The following is a 25043-nucleotide window of genomic DNA, read 5'->3' as shown; positions in this document are numbered from 1 at the left end:
CTGTGAGAGTGTGACTTGGGGAGAAGAGGTTGTAAGAGAAGATGCAAGCAGCCTTGGCCACTTTGTAGCGTTTTAAAACCAGTCCTTGCCTTCTTGTGAAGGGGCTCCATGGGGGGGCGGATGAATGTCCAGGATACATTTGGAGTGAAATTAAAAACAAACATAACAACTTTTTGGAATGATACTGTAATTTGTTTGGCATTGCGTTATAAAGTAGTAAATGCAACAGAGGGGGTTTGTAACACAACATCATGAGACAAATATCGTTCATGTAACTAGGCCACTCAAAGACTAATAGCTTTCCTCTGTGGTTTATATCATGTTAATGTGGCAGAGGCGATCCTCATTTTGCTTGTGCCGATTATGAGCAATCAGAGATTGGACGGTTAGATCAGCCAGACCTTGAGCTCGCTTCCCTCAGTACCTTCAGCCAGTACTTTGTTCCCCATTTGATGGAGAAAGGAGAATTGTTTTCTAATTTGTAACTTAAAGCAAAAGATGATGCAAAATGACAAAAGTGTACGGACCCAATCATGGTTTCACATGTGAACTAAAAAACAAAGCTCTCAGTGATTGACACAAACCTCTGCTGAAGGGAATGTGAAGGAGAAGCCTTCGAGTGAGGAACAGGTGCTTCTTTTCTATTTTGTCTGAGACTCCAGCCCTTTCCGTCATTCATGAGACCCAACAGGATCAAAAGATCAATAAATAAAAGTCACATCAGAGCAACAGAATGGCAAAAAAACAAAAAAAACATGGTTTGCGTCAATTCACACTCAATATGACTCACTGATCAGTAAAGTGCATTTATGCAACACCAAACAAACAAGATAATGTTGACAGCGTATCGGAAGTTGTGTTAAAAACATATCTGGTTCATGACTATGGCCCTGTGAGGCCTACCTGACTATAGCTGAAATCTGTTAATGACATAGATATTGACCCTACATGTAGGTGACATTCCTGCCCTGAATTTACATTAAAGACCGATAACATTCGACAGAAAAAAAAGAGATTAAATGGGTACATTCATAGATTAGATCTGGGCTTTGAAAGCTGTGACATAAAAAAGGTCTAAAAACATGTGACAGGTTATATGAGGTTCAATGTATGCACTGAATATAATTCGCGTTTGCTTATTTCACATTTTTGATACTCCTCACTGCAACAAAAACAAATGTTTTTTCTGATGACATATAAAGAGGTGAAGTTGATTGATGAGAATTTGATCTGAGATGTGTCTTTTTTCGGGCCAACATGACAATAATGAGCTCCCTCCCAACTCACAACATAAAAAACAACTTTTTTTAACATGAGGTGAGTAAACTTAAGTGCTTTACATTTGACTGCATGCAGCGTTATGTCTTTGAATGTTGCGAGACATCTCGCAAATTTTTGTAATTTTTTATTTTTTCCTCCATAATTTACTTTGATACCATGCAATAGAAGACGTGCAAAAAGATAACACCTAACTCCACAAACACATTTTTGATTGTTAATGGTATGTTATGAATGCTTATAACATGTTATGCTTAGTCCATGCTGGCCTATAGAGACATTTGTGAGACAGCAGTACTTAAGCCACAGGTCAAACAAACACACAAAGGGATGCATGGAGTGTAAAACAACATGGATCCATAAAAATCACAATCTTTAACTCTTAATCTATGTACCTATGGGATAAAACAATGCACAAAAAGTTATTTGTCCTTTGTTTTCTTAAGTAATGTATTTGATTATCTTTTCTTAACTTAAAAAGACAGTGTTTGATTGGCACTTGATCAGCACTTCTAAACAAGTTATTGATATCTAACATTTGATCGCACATCTACAATTTCAGAAGCTGCGGAGGTCTAGTTTGGCACAGGTTGTACTATGGAGTCTATTATTACTTTTACTATCTTACCAATACTGTATAGTTTTCTATACACCTCGTTTTATGCTCCAGCCTTCCAGCCAGAGCATGTTTCTAATCAACAGACCAGACATCTTTTCAACTAAAATATTTTGTATAGTTTACTTATCAAATAGCAGCATTTTCATAACTTACAAAAAGTACATGTAAACCTATTCATTCAAAATCTTAGTAATTTCAAAGGTTCATACAACAGACATAAAACACAAAACAGGACAACATGCTACTATATTGCTTCCAATATTCTTTACATTTTCTTACTGTCAAACTAAATCATCAATGACAGAAATATGGACACCACCGGTTGATGATGAGTCATCATAATGCACAAACAAATCGCGAAGCTAATCTTAATCAGGCTTAGTTGGCACTGTCATCATCCACACAAATATAACATAGTTCACATTGTATCGACAACGCTGGACTGCATTTGGACTACAAACTAGAATAGCTACAATAAAGTACATATAGATCATATGACATGACATATTGTATTCCACAGAAATGAATTCTAGTCATTTTCAGATAAGAGGATATGCATAAAGGATGTCATTGTTTCGGCTTGAGGTCACAAACAAGTTCCCACCTTACTCTCACTATCTTGCATTCTGTCCTTACTTATGTTTTGTTTGGAGGCCGAAACTTGAGCTCAGTTTTTTCAGCCGACGTACGTATATGAGTATTTATTGTACCAAGATTTGCCTTCTTTTGGAAGTAAAAACGACAACTTTTTCACTTAAAAAGCGATTGTTCACAGTCTAAACTTTTCTAAATCCTACTTGTTCTTCTTATAGAGGGAATTTGATACTTTGAGCTAACGTTGCTGGTTGGTCTTGTGGGTGGGTGTCACAGTTTCGGAGGCAGGTGTTTTCTGTGCATTTTAGCCTTGCGAACTCTACGGCCTGGAGAAATATTTTCATAACCCTTGTGACCTATAGTGCATAACTCCCACCAGCAGCACAGCCAGCACACCGCCCATGAGAAGACAAGACAGGAGGAAGGAGAAAGAGGGGGAGAGCACAGTGTAGGAAGAAGCACAGACAGGGATTAGGACACAGAAGGAATCTCAGAACAGTGAGAAACAGTAACATGCAAGGGGAATAAAATGTTGAGAGAAAGAGGAAAGTTAATGAGGGGACTGAGAGAAATAGTATTTGGCACAATGTATAGTTAAGAGAGCTTTGACGGGCTCTGCAGTCAAGCAGTCCTTTTGCATTGATAAAACATCCCTCTTTGTTTTGTGCTTGTATCTTATTATATGCTAAAATCTTGGGCAGTAAAAGGTTATCCTATGCTATGACTACATTTGCGGCCAGATTTTAATTATGGATGGACTGTGAAGCCTTCCAGACACATAGTGAAAGGAACGATTTCAGTTTGGAAGAAAGGCTCATTGTTGCAATTGCCACACATAATGTTCAGACACAAAGAGTTGTTTTAAAACACTTTCAAATCCATTTACTTTCAAACATGAATTATGAAAATGAAAAGAGAGAAGTTATTAATTAAATTTCCCAAAAATGTGAGTGGTTCTGATTTTGTTTATTCTGGACACTACTCAGCACCAACCCTCACAGCCGTGTATTCATGAAGCTGATCATAGAGCTTGGGTTGATAGGGACAATTGAAAGATGTCGTTTGAGCGGGGGAAGTGGGCGTAATAGGACTAGAGAATACAGTGCAGGAAAAATGTGCTGGGAATAATTTGTGGTTTGTTGATCAGAAAATGTCTACTTATTTAAGTGCAGTGCACTGGTACTGGCAAAAAGAAAACATCACAAGACACTGGAGTGTAAATGCTCTTGTGGCGATCCCTTATTCTGTCAGTATTTGTGGGTTTGTGTATGTGACATAGATGTGCACATTAAAATATACTCACATCCCAGCTGGGACAGACACGCTTTACATTGTGTTCTTAATGTCTCACAGTGCAGTCTTCAGAGACCCAGTGTACTCAGGATGAAAACCATGGATAGCAGCACAGAAGGAAGCCAAGGTAATCTTTGAGTGCTTGGAAAATGCTCTAGACAATTAAATTAGCTTCCCTGCATTAGACAAACAATTGTCCATAAAAGACAACGATGCCAAAACATTTCACAATGTTTTATTATGTACCCAACCCCAAGTTAGTGAGCGTTTACGTGTTTTAGGAACAATAACAGGCTGTCTGGATGAACAGCAGATTTTTTTTTTGTTGTTGTCTTGATGCAAATTGGGAAGGATGGCTCACAGAAAAGGTGAGTCTAAACCTTCGTTTCAAGTGTCATTCTACTTCTCTTCCATTTATTGTATGTCTCTTGACTATTTGGTACCCTTAATGTAAAGGCAAACATTTTCTTTGTTCACAGATATTGGTTCATACAGCTTTCCCTATCAAAATGCTTTTGTAGTGATTTCGTTGTTCTATTTGTGAACTGAACTGGTTAGACACTGCTTCAAGGAAGTCTGAGCGGTAAGTTGATTCTCCGGAGTTACAAATGTGTGACTAAGGCAGAAACATCGTCAGGTACAATCTGGAGTATGGCCAATTTTAAGGAGAACAAAAAAGAGACCGGCATTGGGAGCAAGGATTGCCCTGAAATATTGAGACTGGATTGCGTTTCATCGTGAAATGCTAAAACCAGTCCTTTAACATTAGGTGAGAGGCTAGGTCAGATCCAATGGGCTAATAATGGCTAGACAATAAATCAGCGGGGTTTTTTTGTTTTGTTTTTGTGAAAGACAATAGTCATAGGAGAGATTCTGATTTCATGGTAGAGGAGATACAAATCTAATCCTATAGCACCAAGAAAAGGGTCAAACAACGACATATTAATTATGTGTGTTTGTAGCTGTGACTGAATATGCAAAAATGTGTGTGGGTTTGTGGGATCGTTATCTGTGTTCTCATGTAAAATATATTTATACATTCCTGTGTGTCTCCTCTGTCCTCTCACATTGATTATTTAACCCCTGAACTATACTCGCAGACAGCAACGATGCAGTTCAGACTGGGTTTGAGTTATACATTTCTTTCACTGCAACACAATATTTGATCCCTGTAAATAAAAAATAGTAATAGGCTAATATAGTTTTTACATTCAGATCAACCTGTTTTCACAAGTTTAAATAATCTTTTTTGTGTTTGAATGAGACCATGTCAATAAATAAAGGATGAAAATATAAAATACCCAAATTTAGAAAGCTCTATTTATGATGAGCCAGAATTCAAAATATGTCAACGTAGATATGATTTATTTTATGTTATTATACTCAGATTGCTTCACCCGTTGACTGAGATGACCTCAGGTGCTTGTCGTAAAACCTCTCCCTTGTTAACAATGCCTTCTGCATTTTGTACTAAGAGCAAGGTTTGTAAAACAGCTCTTTCAGCTTCATCTGACACGCTCAACTCCCTGGGAGTTGAGGTTTGCAAATGAAATTTAAACCAACAAAAACCCCCCCAAAAAAAGGTAAATAAAACAGCTATGAGGTTTTGGAGGAGGGTGAAACCCTGCGGCTTAAACCTTGAATCTGCAGCTTGGCAGTGGACCAGTTCAGCTTACTCTGATCACCTTTGTCAAAAGTATTCGACACAAACTTTTTAAAAAACATCAGGACGTCAGTCCTAAAAACACATTCACATATCACACACACTAATCTTTGTTGCCTCCCCCACCTCCTCCTTTGTGATTCTCTCATTTGATACTGAAATATTGAACAGATATTTGGACATTTCTTTTTTCTATTCATCATGACCCTCTCAATTCATTTCCATCTCTGTTTTCATCCTTTCCTTCTTTCCTCTTCTTTTTTTCCTTTTTAGCCCACCTTTTGTGGGTTGGTAGCCCGCACGCCCTGCTCGTATGTGATCCGCTGGCTGATCAGATACTGTGCTGCTTGCGTAGCCGCTGGCGACCCTGTTATGGTAACTTTACGGTTCCGAGTACCAGGAATGAACTCTCCCTTTTTGGAGATCTGGATGCGGGCTCCCGTTAGCTCCTGGTACTCTACCAGCGTTTTCCCTCCTTTCCCCAAAATGGCGCCGACCAGATTTTCGGGCACAGCGATCTCAACCACGTCCTTGGCCCCATCCCCCAGCTTCTCTGTCGCCAGTAGGGAGGAGGCCATCAGTGGGGATGAAGCATTTAGGTAACCATTGGAAGCCCCTGTAGCAGCTGCTAGAGAACCCAGGGAGAATCCCCCAAGGCCTGCAGCATGGTGGCCACCGCCGGACACATCGCTAGCATAGGAGGCCAGTAGGTTGGCTGCAGCAGCAGCAGCTGGGTTAGCGCTAGCTGCTACTGCAGCGAGGACCCCGGAGGCGGCCGCGGGGTTGAGGCCAAGACCCAGGGTGTTAGTGTTGTAGCCGTAGCTGGCCAGTGTGTTGAGGGCTGAGGTGATGGCCAGCAGATCGTTACCAGAGAAACTGGACATGGTAGCGGGAAAGGCACCCATTCCCGTTAAGCCAGCCTGGCCCAGAAGACTGGAGGCAGTGGCGGCGGCCGCGGCAGCATTGGGCATCACCTCGGCCGTGTTGGCATAGGGGGAGCCGGTTGGGTTTGAGTTGGCCACCGGGCCCGAGACATTGGAATAGCTAATGTTGAGGCAGCTGCTGCTCTGAGGGTCCTCCTGTATCTTCTGCACTATGATTTCTACAGCCTTGCGGTTCTGTTCGGGCTCCCCGCTAATGGTGACCACTCGCTCCTGCAGGTTTATGCCCTCAGGCTTCTGGGAGAGCTGTACCCAAGCCCCTGACTGCTCCATCACCGCCTTCACTGTGGCTCCGCCTTTGCCAATGATGAGCCCAGCCGTGCTATTGGGCACGATCAATTTGGCCTGTAGAGAAATAGAACATTTGAAGTATAGCAATAAAAGGTAACAATAGAGAGATTTAACCAGCATAAATGGTTGAGGGAGGGGGATATATCTCACTGAGTCAGAGTACTGTACTACACCAACCCCGCTTTACTCAGCGATTTGTTAATCCCAGGGGTTTATGCTGCAGCTGCCACACGGCTCTGTCTAGCTATGAAAGACTGTAGGTAAAAATAACCACATACCCTCACATTTTCCTGACCCGACCAGACTGTGGTGGGTCAAGGGCCAAGGAACAAATTAGACTGGCAACTAATAAACAAGGTGTCCTGAAAGTGAACTGTTCCTACGTAGTGACCACACACCCTCACACATAGGCATTGATTTCTGGGGGGATGCAGGGGATATGTCCCCCTCAATATTTATAAGAGGTAAATGTGTCCCACTCAAATATTTTTTGAGACAAGCCCCTTTTCCCAGAAGAGGTTATAATAACACTTCAGGGGGTGGAAACATTTATATGTCCTTATTACCTGTAACTAAATGTTTCCCCGTGATTTCAGACTAAAGCGGACTATACCATCATAACCTTGCCGAATTTCGGCTGGCTTTTGACTAGCCTTGCGCAAGGCACTGCAGACAGTCTATTGAAGTAGCTAGATAGTAAGCTTTATTACCTTCTGGTTTTCTGAATTCAATTGTGTGATGTGTCTAAGGATGAATGCTAACATTACCTATTTCTAACCTTAAAGGGACACTGTGTAATGTTTTAAGTAATGTATTAGCTAAAATCAATGTCCTCATCCACAAATATGTTCTCATTGGTGTAAAATCACCTCTGCCAATAATCTGAATTATCCTCCTGAGCGAAGAATTTCTTACATTTAAATTATATTATGTACATTGAACAGGTAAGTCTTAAGGAGGCTTCTCTGTTCTCCCGGTCTATGAACGTCAGAGAGGGACATAAAGCACTATGTGGTAGGCTACTAGCAGGCAAACGCATTTTAGCTCAGAGCCATCGCTACTGAATCGTAGAAGGAGCTCAGCAAGACGCGCTAGTGCCCCGGCGATTTTGAAAGCCTGCACTGCATTTTAGTCCACAATGCAAGATCATAGTTCACATAGATCACACTTTAATTTTCATTTCGCTTTCAATACACTAATAGCAATGCGAATGTGTTTGATCTTACTACGAGCACATAATTGATCCCAGGTGTACAGGAGCAGCGTTTCACATCAGCGCCAGACGTGTGTAGTGTAGTCACTAATCCCGAGGCTGCAGCTGCTTAGCCTAGCTCACTTTAGCGGATCCATTCATATGGCCACCAGGGACAAAGTTTCACAAATGTGTTGATTCACACTACAAGTTAGCAACGCAGCGCTGTGGACGGCACTGTGAATGCGCGGCAATAAATATTCTAGTACAAATAACCCAGGCCACAAATAAGAGCAGAAGGGAGTGAACGGAACGCAAACAAAACACTAATGCAGGCACGAAGCAGCGAGCTAAGATGGGAGCTAACTTGGCTAGCAGCGCGAACGTCAGGCTACACATTGGACTGTGGTATTTAAACTACCATATTCTCACCAAATCATCTTTACGATGCTCACTCATGCATTTAAAAAAGCCATGTGTACACTGTCCTGTGAAAAAATGTACCTCGTCACCCGAAAGAAAGCTTGATGAGGTAGTATTGGATGACATGTTTTAACAAGATATCATCCAACACTGTTGTCATAGCTTATTGGCACATACCGCCTGCCGTAGTTGAAAAGCGAGCGAGCACTATTTGTTTGAATGCAATATACAATTTGACCACTAGATGTGAGTAAATCTTACACAGTGTCCTTTTAAGTCACAGTTTAGTTAAGTAGCTAACATTAGCTAGCTTTAGGGTTTGTCTTTACTTACATTAGCTAACAGCTAGCTAGCTAGCTGATAGCGCACCTTCATTATTTCCAATGTTGGCTTGGCACTTCATTACCGATATATAAAATGTCATGTTAGTTCACACTGGTGGTCATATTTAAATAGACATTTCCACAAGAAATCGATGCAGAAAATACACAAATTTGTGCAGAAAAATTCAACAGAATGCCGGAAATTAACTGTTTTACACTCAACATTTTCTGCTGGAGGCCACCCAAGCCCCCCACTTAAGTTGTCCACCCCATTGTTGAAACTAAATCTCTGCACTTTCACGACTGTTGACTTTACAGTATTCATACCTGCTTGACGCGGTCAGGGTTGACAGTGGTCTGTGGCTGCAGTATGCTGACTGGCTCGGGTTTCTGGGCGCTCTGGGGCATCTCACGGACTTTCTCCGCAATGAAGTTGTGGACGCCATTAAGTGCTTCGACCGTACCCTGTATCAGACAGACACGTTCTGTTGTTCCTAGGATGAGAGAGGAGGGAGAGGACAAACCAAAGTGATCAGTTACTGTAATGTAATGTGCTCTGAATGGGTACTTGGTGAACAGAATCAGGGGGATTTGCTAGGGGCTGGACAAAAATGTACGTTTATATGAAGATGTCTTGGCAATGAACAATGTTCCTCAATGTTTCACAAAGAAACCAAATTACTAAGCATTTCCTTGCTTCCTCCATTTACACTATCAACAGAGAAACAGCTGAAAGAAAGAGCCGTGCTTGGTTAGGGAGCCACAGGGGGAGAAGGATTCCTCTTCAATGATGTAACTCTTTCAGTGCTGTAATTCTGAGTCTGTCCTTGCCTCGCAGCTCGTACAGACTAAACACACATTTGTTCCTCCTCTAGGCTTCTTTCTGCACCCACACTGACGACCCAACCAGCATTCCGTTGCCATGGTAAAGGGGCCAAGCCGTTGAAACAGGTGATGCAACAGCGAGTCCTTTATACTTGCTTGCACCATTTTTTAAAACACTCTCCCTTTTGTACCAGCCTTCCTGCCTCTCTCTCTCTCTTTTTTTTTGTTACGTTTTACTGTTCTTTGCTTGAAGTGAATATGAAATATCTACCAATTTTCTTCTGCAATCAGAAACATAATTTTTTCCAAGCACTGGTCAATTCAGAGATTTTTTTGGCAATTTTCCTTCCATAACATGTTTTCTTTTGTACTAGTATAAATCAAAAGGTCCAATTTAACATTTAAGAGTTTATTTAGCTAAACCTTGTCTGTTTGCATCTTTATATTTCTCCTATACAACAATATTTAACTGCCATTCTCTCAACATCATATCATACTCTGAACTAAAAATCTCAACTTCTAAAGCACTTCTTAGGTCTAATTATGAAGGTTATTACTGAAGGTTTTGTTCATGTTGTTAAATGTCTGATTTATGATACATTTTGTTCTTAAAAACGCGGCAAAAATGCATTTTCATACCTGTACAAAGTATTTGGATCGATAAAATGAAAAAAAGACTATCCAACATCTTTTTAACTCTGGCTTTATCCAACATCTAGATTTTTAGAATGATGCAAACGTAGGGCTATGCAAAATTGTTAAATATTGCCACATTTGCATATTAATTTAAACATTCCTGAAAAATAAAAATAATTATAATAATTCTTCAAATGTAAGTAATAAACGGGCAAAGTTTTATGATATCGTGAGTGAAATGTTTTACCCAATTCATCCGCAGTGTCTTGCCTTAACAGACAGCCTTAAGGCAAAACATATGTAGTGAGAGGGTGGTGTCACATTCTAACCAGTAATTTCCCATTTCTCTTTTTTCGTAGTTTCCATCTCTCATTCAATTGAATCACAAAGAACATGTTTGGATGACACACACAACTGCATCTGTTCTCCTAGCCATTTACCAGCACTCAGAAATGCTAAAAATGAATCCAGGGAAATCAGTCAGTCAGGCCTGATTGCCTTCATGCCATAGACATGTCTATTAATGGACTGAAACAGTCAATAGGTCAAAAGCAGAAGAAACTCTAATTGGGAAAAATGGGGAAAAGGGCATCTGACCTGCAATTGACCTTATCTCCAAGATCTTGATAAAAGACTATGCTACATAACGCACAAAGGACATTACTGTCCTATACATTTTACCCCATGTCTGACTCACCTTATCTTTACTTTAAGTGACGAAAAAACTATATAGAAATCCTACTGAAAGGCAAACAAGCATGCTATAAATTAAGTCTCTTAGAGCTTGGGACTGAAGCAGAGAGGGAGCAGCGTGGTGTTATTGTTCCGCACCCGCCTGTCATACTTTAAGTGACAAAGTGACCGTTTTAGATTTTTAAGTCGGCACATTTCAAAATGATAGATATAATTATGAATACATAATAATTTCATGCTTTAAAGGCATTGTCTGCTGTTAACAATTAAAGTCAAGTCCAATTTGTAAATGTTTGATTCAGACAATGTAATACATTTAACTTTTAAGCCCACTGTTCCTATTAATGGTGGGTATAACGGAGGTAATGGTAAAATATAAAATAGAAGGTGGTTGGAACTAATATGTGAGCAAAACCTAGTTAAATAGGAGGTAAACATAAGAAAACAGGCATGCGGACAGTGATTTAACCTTAGTCTGACATACTGGAATTTATTCAAACTGAGGCAATTAAATTATAAACTAGGCCATCATGTGTGACGCAAAATGTCCTTGGAAGACACATTGCCTTAAGTTATTATTGTTTTTGCTTCACTTTTCCAACATTCATCGCTGGGTGAGGGGGTCCCTCTATGGCACTGCTAAGGCAAAGACTGTGACACAGGACTACAACTTGAGTCACTGATAATGCACCACAAAGGGAGATATGAAAAATTTTAAATTTTAAATTGCTTGCATTAGCTTTAGCCTTCTGTCTGTCTTTGTAGATGACACATTTCTCAACAAAAGCGCCGGGTTTTGAGTTGCAGTAAGCTCTTCCTCTAGTTGGCAGGAGGAAAGAGAAATGTGTCAGTGCCCCTGAGAACACACATCTCAGCCTTCTGCTTTTCCAAAGAGAGCAATGACACCCAGGTCGTCTTTCTTGATCCTGAAGTAAGAACGTTTTAATTCATCTGTCTTGTTGCCTGAGCTTTTCTGTGATGGGAATCTGCCTTAGCTTGTACAAATCCTTTGTCTGATACAGTATATCCAGACTGTTGGCATGCCACACATAAAGTATCACCCATAATTACTGACATCACATTAGCAGACTTTTAAGTAATTATTCACACTACAAATTGAGCTGGAATGTTTCCGTTGGAAATCCCAGTGCTGAATATATTCATCATGTCCTGCTGTTGCCATATGGTCTGATTTTCTAAAACGTAAACACTCATTTTAAATTTGGGGATATTTTGTAGCATGCCATTTATCTCCAGTTAATGAAAAACAGTTTCTTGGACAACCTCTACATTACATCACAACCTGACCAGACGTTCCTTGCAATCACTGTCGTAGTTTTTCTTTTTAAAAGACAGTTAACACAACAAACATACTATAGGCTGCTTTTGGCATTTAGTACAGAGAAATAAGCAATGGAATAATTGAACTGGTTTGCTTCATGTACCTGGTACTAATCAGCTGTAAAATAGACAATATTGTAACAAGTACATTGTGACTGCAGAAACAGTATACTGTGGGACCTTTTGGAATAACAGATCATTTAGTACTGTGGTAATGCAGGATCTGATGTCTCTCGCAGTAAGACACCAGGGATTTTACTATAAGAAGGAATACTGACTGCAGTGTTCCAGGGTATGACTTTGACTGCAATTGTTGAAAGTTACGCATTATCTTTGGTCAAAGACTAATTTTTATTTTAATGGAAAGGATTGCGTTGGCGTCTGTTTTTGAACCTCCCCAGCCTGTAAGTGGCCCATAGCCCAAAGCCCATTGGTTGCTATTTAAAAATGGCTATTGTTTGATTTTTACAGGCTCAGTAATCTACTCAAGCTTTCGGGCAATGTAATTTTGTAGCAAAGGTTACTCAAAAAAGGAGGACCTTTGCAAGGGTAATAAGGTACATTTGTGTCAGAAATACATATCAGACATGGAAAGTGAAAAACTAAAACAAATCAAATGGCTGAGAAGTTTGAGAGTTGCGATGAGAAGCCGACACAACTAACACATGAAATTATTTCCCATTAGCAAAAAAAAGAGACAGATTAAATTAAGAATGGTCAGGGGCTTAGGATATTCTGACATATAGTTCCGTGTATGGGTTCAAGTTCTAAAAACTATCTTACCCTAATGCAACTCAGTAGTGTATTTACCTCCATGACCCTTTAATGACCCTTTTGGTTAAAAATGAGCCCCTAAGCCCAAAGATAGCCCTGATTACATCATCAACTGTCTCCCCAGGCTACTACTACTGTCTCCACGAGTACTAGTAGTCCTACTACAGCTTTTCCAATCATGAAACAATCTACAGCAACTTTCTGGTTGTTGCGTAGCCTATTGCAATGACTTTTAACAATATTTCCAATATTGCAGAGTTGCAGCGCAGGCCAACAGGGACAACATGAGCACCATAAAACAGAATACTACAGTGTAAGGTGTAGTGTAACAGTAACTCCGGCCGACCAACTTCCACCAGGAACAGTTGTTCACTGGAGGCACAGACATGAATCTGGAGAATGAAAAGGCTGCTGTTTCCATTAGTTTGAAATCCATGATGTCATCCGAGCCAGAAGTGATACTGTCCTATAGGGAGCATTAGTGAGTAGGCCTACAGTACACTGCATGTGGAGATATGGTTAAAACCTTTGCTGTAGTTTCTTTATCTGCTCCTTGTTGAATTAAATACCACTCCGTTGGTTTTTCACTATAAAGTCACACATTGTGATTGATATTTTAATGATCAGATAATGGAAAACATACACCCAGTGTTTCTATGACATCACAACAGTTTCATCTGTTTGTGCAGTACACAGTAACTCAATACACACACTTGGTTGAGGGCCAGCTGCACAAAGCAAAGGTTTTAAAGTTTTTTTTCTAAGATTATGTCCAAACTGTTAACTCCCACGGCTCTCTGCAGCTGCTTAAATATGCAGATGTGTGTAAGTAGGTATGTGTTTGTGTGTGTATGTGCTGAATGTACAGTACGAGTAGGTGAATGCATAGCGTGCTGCATTTAAGGGGGTCGAGTAACCCAGCCATGCAACAGTTCGGATTGATTCAAGCCAAATAATAGAAGAAGAAAAACAATAATCTGCACTGATGTGTTAGCAGGCAAGCATGCAAACAACATTTTTAAGAGAAGTATGATGTCATCTTATCCGGCCTGAACTCTCCCAAACTACCAGGAACCAAATCTGAGGGAAACAGAGTGAGTGGGGAGGAGGGAAGAGGAAACTTGGCCCGTGCTGGTGCAGCTTGAGTACAGCTGGGAGAGGGGTCATGTCCACAGAGAGAGATTGAAACAGGCTATTTCTGGGCCTGCCCCCCTGTCCACTCGCTCACATACAATCATGCATCATCCACACCCTTCACTATCTCCGCTCATCCATCTCAGTCTGCCACAGCAGGGTCCAGTTGTTCCCATCAAGACTTCTGAATCCACGGTCTCATGTCTTTACACTGAACGAATGGGAGATCTGTGGTGTTGTGAGAGCGTCACACTGAGCCATCACAGAGAAGATTGCGGAAGGAAAATGGCTGCATCGGTTGTTGTCCCTTGATTTCTCTAGTGGTGCGATTGTGCTGTATAGTTGGAGTGTGCTCAGGCTGCCGCAGGATGAGAGATGAGGGCGTGAACTGTGTGTAATGGCAATATTCTCCCAAATTGCGGCTGATTCACCAATGAGGGAAGGTAAAACTGATGTAGTGGATAACTTTGACACGCTGAATTGCTTGCCTCGGAAATTCAGGACAGGATTCTTCTTAAATAAATATCTATATCTGGCTGTTAAGTTTTCCCATACTTGAAACAGAGTGTTTTATTTTTTTTAACTTAAGCTTTTACGGACTTCTCGGAAAACGGCCCTCTCAGCTATTGTGCTGTGTACAGTAGCAGTCGTTTCGTTTTACTTGTGTGGGCCAGAACAACCACCAATGAAATCCTTGCCAGCACCCTCTCCCTGAACTCCTTTTCACTCATCGCGATAATTAGAAGGGGGATGGGCAGAGCAGGTGGTGGCCTATGAACGCATCCACAATCCAAAGAGAGAAATAAGGATACATGTCACTCCTTACATTTGCTCCTATGCCAATGAAGTAGCCATACTTAAAAACCACACACTCGTGTGGGGAATTTTGAGCCATGCCCCCCCCCCCCAACCCCTGAGCACATGTTCTTTCATCATGAATAACAGGAGCATGGTGGACGAAATATAGTACAGGAAAAATATTTAGTAGCACATCCTTTATTTCCTTGTCCCCAAAGTGCTCAGTAATTGTTTGCCACGGCTCAGTCAGTCCAGTACATCTCATGTGACTCACTGCCGAACAGGTAAAATTCAAACCATGTTGTGCATTATTCGTTAATGAAATACTTTGTGTTCTAAATCATCCGAGGCCTCTTTTAAAGCTGGAAGAGGACACAGGGCACTATCAATAATGAAATATAGCCATTATGATGAAAAATTGGGTTCTGGGGAACAACTTTCTCTGTCTTTGCTATTTTATAGTGGAAGTTGCTTAAGGCAATCAGAGAACTGAGCTTGAACCTTATCATTAAAAATCTGTAGTATTTCTCCCATGCATACTTAATGATATACAAATTTCATAGGTCATGTGCACTGTTACGTATTTCCTATCAAATGAGGTATATGTCCTAAACATGTATTACATGGCACTGATAAATGCTGTGTTCTGATCAGTCCATCACAGCCTTCTACAGTCCGCTATTTCTCGATAATGACCGCTGTTAAGGATAATTCACTGTGACACAATCTGCTGACAGACATCTACACAGTTACATACTACTCCTTCAAAAACCAATGGAATACAACATTACTTTGAATGTACTCGGAGAGCAGGGAACTTTGGAGTCAAGTTTAATGTCTGAAAATACCCCAGTCAAGACGACGTATAGTAAGTTTGGCCACAGAGTCACATATAGTAGTTACCGTTGAAATGGAGGACTTTCCGACCGTAGCTGACAATTTTTTGTACCATAAGCAATACAAGCATTTCTAAATCAATAAAACTAAAACTTGTAACAATATTTTACTTGAATTAATTAATTGATTAATTTAGTAAGTAGCTGTGTGTTAAGCAGTATAATGTATAGCAAACGGGTCACTCTTGCATCAGGGTCATGATCACCTTGTCAGTCTTTATTTCTCTAGAGTGACTCATCATATGTATATATATAATGATTTTTTTATTTTTATTAATAGTATACTACACAGGGATAATTTGCTTGCATCAGATATCGCAGGAAACATCTGGACCAAATAGGCAGCGAGACACTCAGCACCTGTTATTTTTCAGCAGGTTGAAGCCTCCACTGAGGCATGAAGGACAAACACTCAGACTCTGCTACAAGTCAGGTATTTGTGTTTGGAGGATAAGATGGTTCAGCTCTGCCCTCCATATGATGAGGGTCAGCGGCTGCAGGATTATCCTTCTCCTGTTGCCATTATTGCACGAGACTATGGCACAACAATTTATGCTTTCCATGTACGCTATGTGTCCTTTGCGTCATTGAATTTCGGCTCTGCTTTCGGAGGGAATAAGATGAGCCCTATGCTATTTGTTTTCAGAAAAGCGAGACAATTCTAACAATGCACTGAAATTAAATGAATACTTTAAAAAAAAATGTGTAAAGGGTGCTAACTGCACCCCAAACAACTTAAATTAAGGTGAAATTTTCTGTGAGCTTGAACTATGAAAGCTGTTAGATCTACATGCTTATGTGGTCCCTCAGATAATCAAGTTGTAAGTGTACGATTGGTGCATGATTAAAATGGACTGCATGTCCTAATGGTATCACTCCTTCAAATGTTTAATGTGTCAGACTCTTATAATGCTCATTGATTCTTTATTTACCAAGTGTCCATTCTTACCTGGGTAGAAGTCTTTGGATTTGGACAGCTTAATGGTGGCACCCGTCTCTTTCTGCAGTTGTACGATGGTCTGGCCGCCCTTACCAATTATAGAACCGGCTGCATAACTGGGGATCAGCACCTTCAGGAAGTACTCACCCTCCTCTGTGGGAGAGACACATAAAGTGGGAAAGGGTCACATCTCGTAAAGTAGCCCTGCACATTATCATATACAGTACACTCCCCACAATACAGGCACCCAGCCACCCCATAGCCTGAACAAGCAGACATTCACAATGGGAGTACATAGCTTGGACATACAGTATATGGGGGAAAGGCAATTACATAATGTGTTGTAATTGTGTCTATATTCCTCTGGTGGAAGGGAAGATTTTGCCTTTTTGAGTTCTTTGTAGCCATTCAAATTCTATGAGAGATTGGTGACATGTTCTGTGTCCTGTCCCAGATTTTCCTGTAGAGTAAATGATGACCTCCTTTCCAGTTTTGCAGAGGTCTAATTTTAACTGTTTTCAAGGAGTTTAAGCAACCTCTCACTAATAATACAACGCCAGGTTCAGCATTACTTATCATTCCCTGCACATTAACAAAGTGAATTTAGAATTAACAGTTTTATCTGAATGCAAAACGTATCCTGCCATTTACAATCAAAGAAAGTTCCACACAGACAGACGACTAAACGCATACACGATATCATTATCCGTGCAGTTCACGAGTGCCACTACACAGAGATCCCTCTTAATTAACAGACGTGAGAACAACATATGGGAATCAATCCCACAGATTTGTTCAAAGGCTATACTGCCAAGATGGTCTAAATCCTCCTCCATTTTGGAAGGGGTTTTCTGTGGCTTACAGGAGCTTGTAGCAGCCAGTGATTGACAGCACGTCAGTTTGAAGAATTTGCAGCAAAGCACGTTTCTTGCTTTAGGTTAGAAAAAGTAAATTTTCCTACAAAGCTAATTAAAAATTTATCAGCACATAACTGGGAAAAGTGTCCATCCAGAATATTGAGCTTGGACCAGAATATAATTTAATATTGTGCTAACAATTCATTAAAAAAATATAGTTTTCAAAGATCCAGAGCGGCTGTGAGGCCTCGCTGAGTTCCAAGTATATATATCGATGACATCATTGTAAACACTTAGAACAGGTGCGTTGGTAGCGCTGATACAAATGATCTCCTCTGCATGCTGGATTCGATGCAATGACGTCATGTTTGCTCCTTCTCAGCTGCCTAAAGAGTGACGTCACTCCAGCCGGCAAAAATGTAAAAAGGCTCTGTACATCTATGCAGGATAATATTTCTAATACGTCTACAAGTGTGATAAGATATATTAGCTTATCAATGGCTCGAAGGGGGGATGCCAAAGCCCCACAGTCTGTCACAATGTCACTGCACCCTATGTGTAATGTGGAGGGTGTCAAATGTGGGGGCTTGACCGGCACGGTGTGGTGGAAAAGAGGGATGTATGGAGATGGACCACCCTGCACTGAGACCCACCTGTTGCCTCAGAAATGCACTCATTAGATTCAGTGAATGAACATGGCACTGTGACATTAAGGAATTTCACAGCCTGGCCCTTCTTCTCCTTTTTGCATTAATATGCCCCTCATGTTCCATTCAGACACGGGCTGGTTTATTTCGTGCATTATCACCCATCAGCAATGGCTTTGACAAATATAGAGACAATGGCATGATATTTGAAGTTAATTCACTTAGGATTTAGAATAATTTGCCATGGTTGTGGAGGCCATTCCAAATCTTACAAGTATTCCGGCATTTACCTGAAAGAACAGACGTGAGATGAACATTTTAACCACCGTCAAAATATGTCAGGCACGGGTCAACGTGTAATTTTTCTGAGAACGTGCTAAAATAAAATATGAGATAAACATAGACATCTCATAACCAGTTATGTTCCTCTCTGGCTATCGTCTGATCTTTAGATTTTCAGGCAACATTGCAGTTTGCTCTCCGCTTTTCACACAACGTATAACAATAAAATGACCTTGGTGGAAAAAATAAAGATCATGCATCTCAGGCACGGTCGCCGGAAAGCTTGTGATCCCTCACTCCGATCTGAGATATATCTGATATTGTAGCCGCAGAGAGAATTAAGTTTGAATGATTGCAGTATCCTAACATTCAAAGACCTGTTGTTGACAGACAAGCCTTAACCCACTGCGTAACTTTCTGCTCATCTTCAACCAAGAGTCAAACCCAGCAGGGGAAGAAGCCCTCCATCGCCCTCACAGCCACGTTTGCTGTCATTAGTCAATAATTAATTCCGTCCCAGTGTCTGAGATCACAGTAACAGGTTTTAATGGCGTCATGTGGTAGAGTAAACATAGCAATCTGTTGCTGCAATCCGCCAGGGACCGGGAGCAGTGGGGCACATTGGGATGGCTGAGCCAGCAGGGTGTTAGTTCAAACCCCTGCTTCCTTTACTGGAAGGATGGCTTGGAGGAGAGACGCGGCGGACGCTGAGCCAAATGTGTTTAGTTAAGTCACTCAAGGGGGGTGGGTCAGGAGGAAATGCCTTGTGACCGTCCTCCTCCTCCTTCTCACTACCCACTCCATGTACCCATTCTGCATTTCAATGGACCAACCTGCCGCTGACAGGCAGGCAAGGGCGATGGAACAAAAAAATTTGCAAATTATGAAGAAATTAGATTTGAAGGCGTACGAAATTGCACGTAGTCTAGCACGATAAATAAATTCAACAAGTCAGACAAAAAAAAGAGTTTTGAGGGCTTACCCATTCTGAGATCTGCTGCTTCCTCTCTAAGTCCTCTGTCAGATCGCCATCAATGCCGGGGCTCAATCTCTAAAGGGGATCTTAACATTAGCCTAGGCATAGGTGCAATGGTAGTAGTGTTGAGGAATGCGGCCGGTCGACTTTTTTTTCTCACCGAGGTCTAAATCATCAGTGGGTCGCACACAAAAAATAAAAAGAGATTTCACCGCAGCATCCGAGCCATGCCTGCAGCTGGCCAGAGCCTCAATTGTCTGAGAAAATGCTAATGCAGGCTCTCAGTGTGTTTTCAGTGAAAAGACGGCACACGCATTGTTCAAGCCTGCATCGGTTTGAGGCGGGGGGGTTGGGGTGGGGGGGTGGTCTTCCCTGCCGCATCACCCTTTTCACTGCTCTCATCCATATTCATCGAGTGGCCTGTCCGTCTGCAGCAGCGCGCAGGACTGACACCGCTCTTGGCCAATGGGTGGCCTCCTCCCTATAGCACGTCACGTCCCCACCCACTAATGCCGGTCCCCAAAAAATTAAATTTTCTCCCCTTACTCCGCCTCTTTTGACGCAGCACTATAAAGTATGGCAGTCCATTCACTCACTTTTTTTTGTTGTGGAAAGCGACAAAGGTGAAGTGGTTTGGGGGAGCGGGCTTCGGCATGTAGAGTGACCTTCAACAGCGGCTGAAGAGGTGTATGGATAGCATAAGCAGATGATAGGAGGAGGAGTGATCCCAGACAGCGTGCCTTACGCCAACCCACCCTTCTTTTCCTCCCTTTCCCCCACCCCCAATCCCTTTAGACGGCCATGTTTGAGAGGGCGGAGGGGGCTCATCAACCATTGCAAATGGCAGTGCCGCAGAATGGTGGAGGGGGGGGGGGTGATGAAGCCAATCACTACGCCTATAAATCTTACACCTCGATGTATCTTAAGTGACTGAATGTGTGTAAAGAAAAAACAGCAATGTGCACGTGCGTAATGGTTTGTGTGCGGAAACGGGGTCCAGCTTCATTTAATAGTGTCTTTTCCGGGGGGAACTCGTTTCATTTCAAGGCTGCTGAATAGTTTTATACACAAATCAAACCCCTTACATATATCGTAACCTTTTTTGTGGGGGTTTTGGTAGTGAATGCCTTGCAGAAAATTCTAACCATTCACTGAAAGATGCTCTCGTCTATAGACACAGCCTCTCTGTAGACTTCACTCCCCTCTCACAGTCCATCTATCCCTCCTTTTCCCCCTGCTTTTGCTCTTTCTTCATTTCTATTGCTCTCTCTCTCTCTCTCATTCTCTCTTTCACTGCCACCTGGCAAATTCACAGTCCGCTCACGTCACATCGCTCTGCAAGGGCACCTGTGTCCTTCCCACCAAAAAATATATGAAAAAAAAAACACAGCTCACATTCCTGTGCCAACCTTTCCATTAGCAACATTACGAGATCATACCTAATCCCTCAGCCACACAACCTTTTTGAAGGTGCGTGCTTGCCAGCAACATGGGCTCAGAGTGTGGCTAATTAGAACAGAGAATTGAATGAGAGATGTTCGTTTTGAGGAGAGAAGGGCAACGCTGATAAAAGAGGAGTCATATCCCCCCATTCAGTGTGCATGGCTCTTAATGCACAACGAGGGGGCTCAGCTTTGAAAGAGCAGGGCTTTCTTCTCTTTGTTGTAGCTGCCAGTCATGTTAATGATCAGTTCAGTAGGAATAGTGTGATCAATATCAGACATAGTGGAGGGCTTGGTGATTACAGGGTTGGCTGAGGAGTATCAGGCTGTCTAGCACTATTGCCAGACATGCTGTGAATTTGCAATGTTACACATTATGCATGTAGATGACATGAAATGGGAGGTGGTACTAAAAACGCTCTATGAATGAAATATATGATTTGTTCAGTAGTCATTATAAGTTGTCTAAACGAGAACATATACAGGGAGATTCTGTTCCTAAGCTCAGCCTGTAGGACTGTGACAGCCCTAAAATCAGCCACAATGATGGACGCTCTTTTCAAATCAGATATTTATGCGAATGAATGGAAGATTGGCTGCCATTTCATTACTGTAAATCTTATTTGGTGAGCTACTGCACATGCTAACACCTTTAGGACTATGCTAAGCTAATTTCTACCAAAGAAATGTAATTTATTTAAAAATAAAATGTATAGTAGTGATGCTGCTCGGCTGTGCTTGGATCAAACTATACATAAGAGGCACATGTCATTGCACAAGCCGGTGCTTCTTGAATGGGTTTAGCCCCAATTAAATGTGTTGCCTTTTACTGCACTGAGATTGTATAAAGAAGTAAGGCAGCAGTTTGATTTATTTTGACTGAAAAGTTTGACTAAATATCCATACAAACAATTCTTAGTTATTCAGTTATTCGTGTTTATGATCAGTTCATACAGTTAATAAATCTCCACATTTATTATGATATGTTCTTCACAGGTTGTTGAGGTGGGAAATAGGTATTACATACCACATACTTCAGTATGATTTGTGTTCATGTTCAGCTGGTGGATGAAGTACTAATGCCTAGATATATGATTTTCTCATAGTTTTATCGAGTAAGTGATAGGGGGTTGTACACATATATATGATATGATACATACACAGATATGAAGGTGTTTAGGAAGCCATCTGGAACTTTTGCCTCTGAAACCAAGGCTGCCCCTTGAGAGTTAGACCGTGCAGGACACGATTTAATGTGCAGCTCCGCATTCTGGATGTATGGTGGGGCTGTGACACAGAGATGCCTTAAGAGAACATGGAGTCAGGCTGGTACAATTGTGTATAATACCATTACAGAAATGACAGCAGGAAAAAGTCAGAGTTCTTTTTATATATTTCTAGTATGATTTTCCAAATGCAATTACCCTCCTCCGTCTAACCGGTCACATCACCTGGATACAGGATGGAAAGATCACGGTGAAGTCTCCCTGCGCAACAAATAGAACTCTCCTTTCTACAGTGGTTTATGGGGGTGCTAATGGAGGACATATGGGGGCTGAATCTGCACTAAAGTACTGCCTGGTGGCACTAGGGTCCTTATGTGCTTTGCTGAAATTACATTTCTGAGGTGCAGTGAGGTGCAGCAAAGACGGCACTCATGCTGCTAGAGATAGGACATAATGCTGCTATCATGGAATGGCTGGTTGTCAGGGATACAAAGACAGACAGAAACGAATTTCAGTAACATATGGTGAAGAAAACTCGCACGTTCTCCACGGACGTCTAATTACCATTAAGTTCCTAATAAGTGGTCCCCATGAGCGGCAGACCAAAGCAATCACACAGAATAAGATGTACAGTAGCTGGCACTAAATCAGCCCGTCATCCTCACCGCTGCACTCCGACATCTTTACTGATGAGCAACACAGCAAGTGTGCACACACCTACATGATGATCTCTTGGCCAACTACCACCTCCTCCTCCAGAAAAACAAATCTGGATCAATTTTCTAAAATGGCACTGCAGTGTTTCTGTTGCCCCCTCCTTCCCCCACCCCTCGACCACCAGCACAAAATAGTTATCACGATTCTCATTTCTCCCTTATTTTATGTGTGTGCGTGTAACAGTGATCAATCTGTTTGTTTCCTTTGGTTTGAGGTGAGACACAGCAGGCAAAGAAATATTTTATTTACAAGCACTTGTACATTTTTAGCTTTTTGTCTGTTTTGCTTCCATACCATGGCTTCTTCTTTCATACTAGTATAATAAAAGGCCCACAATGTACATTAAAGTGTTTATTTTGACCAAACAAGGTCTGTTCCATCTGCATATTTTGTCCTATACAACCATATTTAAAGGCTGCAGGTTATTACAGAAGGATTTGTTCATGTGTTGTTAATTGTCTGATTTATGATACATATATTATAGAGATGCAAATGTATACATCATTTTTAAGATATTTCCAAATGTGTTGTTTATTCAAACATTGCTGAATACAAGTAATCAACTGGTTAAGTTTCATGATGATAGCCTATATTAAAGTTAATTTTTTTTTAAAGTTTAGATTTTCATGCAAAGATAGATGGAAACAACAACTACCCCCTGAAAAAACAAAGTCCTTATCTACACCACCCAGCTCTGTTCGCTGAGCACTTACAGGTGTATCATTTCTTAATTGCATTGTAGAATTTCTGAATCGTAATTTCACCGACATAGGGTGCTAACACTTTGGACAGCCTATAAAAGCTGGCATGGCATCATGACAGGCTAACAACAATAAACAGATGCTAAGATTTGGCTTAGCTTACCCTGCAGCCTATAAATAACCTGACTTTGATAGGAATCTAGGCTACAAATGGTGAGGAGTGTGTAGCCTACTAAATACAGATGATTTCCATTCAATGGGTATTCCTGCTTAGCTCGCTTAAGGTCCTGGCTGTGTTTATTTGACAACTCTAAATCAGGCCTGAAGCAGAGGGGATAGCCCGTTACAATATCCCACACGTGCAAGTGAACACAAGAGCTTTGAAATATCTTGTTCTTTTTTTTCTTGTTCAGGATCGAAGAGTTATAGGCTGAACAGCCACTGTCCACCTTGTATTCAGGTTTTGTTTTATGGCCATCATAGTGTTATGAACGAAAGGGATGCAGTATCCACTATCCGTGGGAGGTAGGCTACAGTATATTTGAACTGTATCCACGCTTTTAGGTGAGAGATTTCCAAACCATAAGATCCAGGAATCACAGCAGGATGTTAGGGTTTCACTACTTGATTCACAGGATGTCAGCACATTAACAAACAAAAATGACATGTCATATTTTCAATATTTCTATTATCAACAAAGAGTCTTCTTGCTGATTTATGTTTGGCCTCTGCAACATCAAAAAAGCATTGGGGAATCCCTGTTTTACACTACACCACCGATAAACACTGCGAATAAAAAGGGTTAGGTGAGTGTGAATAGACCTAATAGCATATCTCCAGATGTGGAGCAGAGAGGTGATTGGGTTCACACTCTTAGCTGACCTGCACTGAGGAGGCCACTCTCTCAGCCAGGATCCCCGCTGGGATAACTAACGACCATAAACACAGTGTTTCAAAGTGCCAACTACACAGGTGCTGGATGGTGTGGCCCAAGCCCTGCTCATAGGCTACACTTTCTTTCGATTGCAGTGGGTGGGCTGATACTGAATTGTTCTGCTGTTGTAGGCCACTTCCACAACAACACATATGACTTCATCATGTGAAGAAGACACACAGGAGACATGTGGATGAGTTGCTTGGTGTTGTGTATCTAGCCTATCTCTATCTCTCTTACCTCCAACGTTGGTGCGCTTGGTGCAGCCGGCCTCCTCCGCCGGAGTTTCCAGCGGTCGTTTGCGGGAGTCCGGGTTATCCGCGTCCATGAGGGGCTGCTGCTGCAGGCTGTGGAGGTTAGGACCGGAGTAAATGATCCCGTTATGGTCTACGGCTGCTCCGACACCACCGGCCATCATCATCTTTTATCCCCGCCGGTATAGATAAATGTTGCGCTATTCCCCCTCACTCACTCACACAAACACACAGACACAGCGTCTTCACCACCACATAGCACAGCGCGATGTGAACGACAAGTTTTTGGGGGGCGCTGGAGACGGTCTCAAAAGGGATCAAAATGTCAGACAAGACCGGGATCAGGCGCTCCT

The 25043-nt window shown here is 41.5% G+C and overlaps 1 protein-coding gene across 1 annotated transcript; it reads right to left on the bottom strand.

The window, feature by feature from the left end:
* Positions 1-5716: 5716 nt before the first annotated feature.
* Positions 5717-24857, bottom strand: LOC307260442 (RNA-binding protein Nova-1-like; the record flags this gene model as incomplete). The annotated part of the gene is made up of 4 exons (XM_080040686.1): positions 5717-6733; positions 8945-9111; positions 16664-16807; positions 24677-24857. 4 exons carry the CDS (start codon positions 24855-24857, stop codon positions 5717-5719), a joined length of 1509 nt encoding a protein of 502 aa, XP_079896812.1.
* Between the last annotated feature and the right edge of the window lie 186 nt (positions 24858-25043).

Source organism: Ammodytes marinus (assembly GCF_949987685.1).
Source record: "Ammodytes marinus genome assembly, chromosome: 14".
NCBI lineage: Eukaryota > Metazoa > Chordata > Actinopteri > Uranoscopiformes > Ammodytidae > Ammodytes > Ammodytes marinus.
The sequence above is the reverse complement of the archived record's forward strand: the minus strand, read 5'-3'. Positions and strand labels throughout refer to the sequence as shown.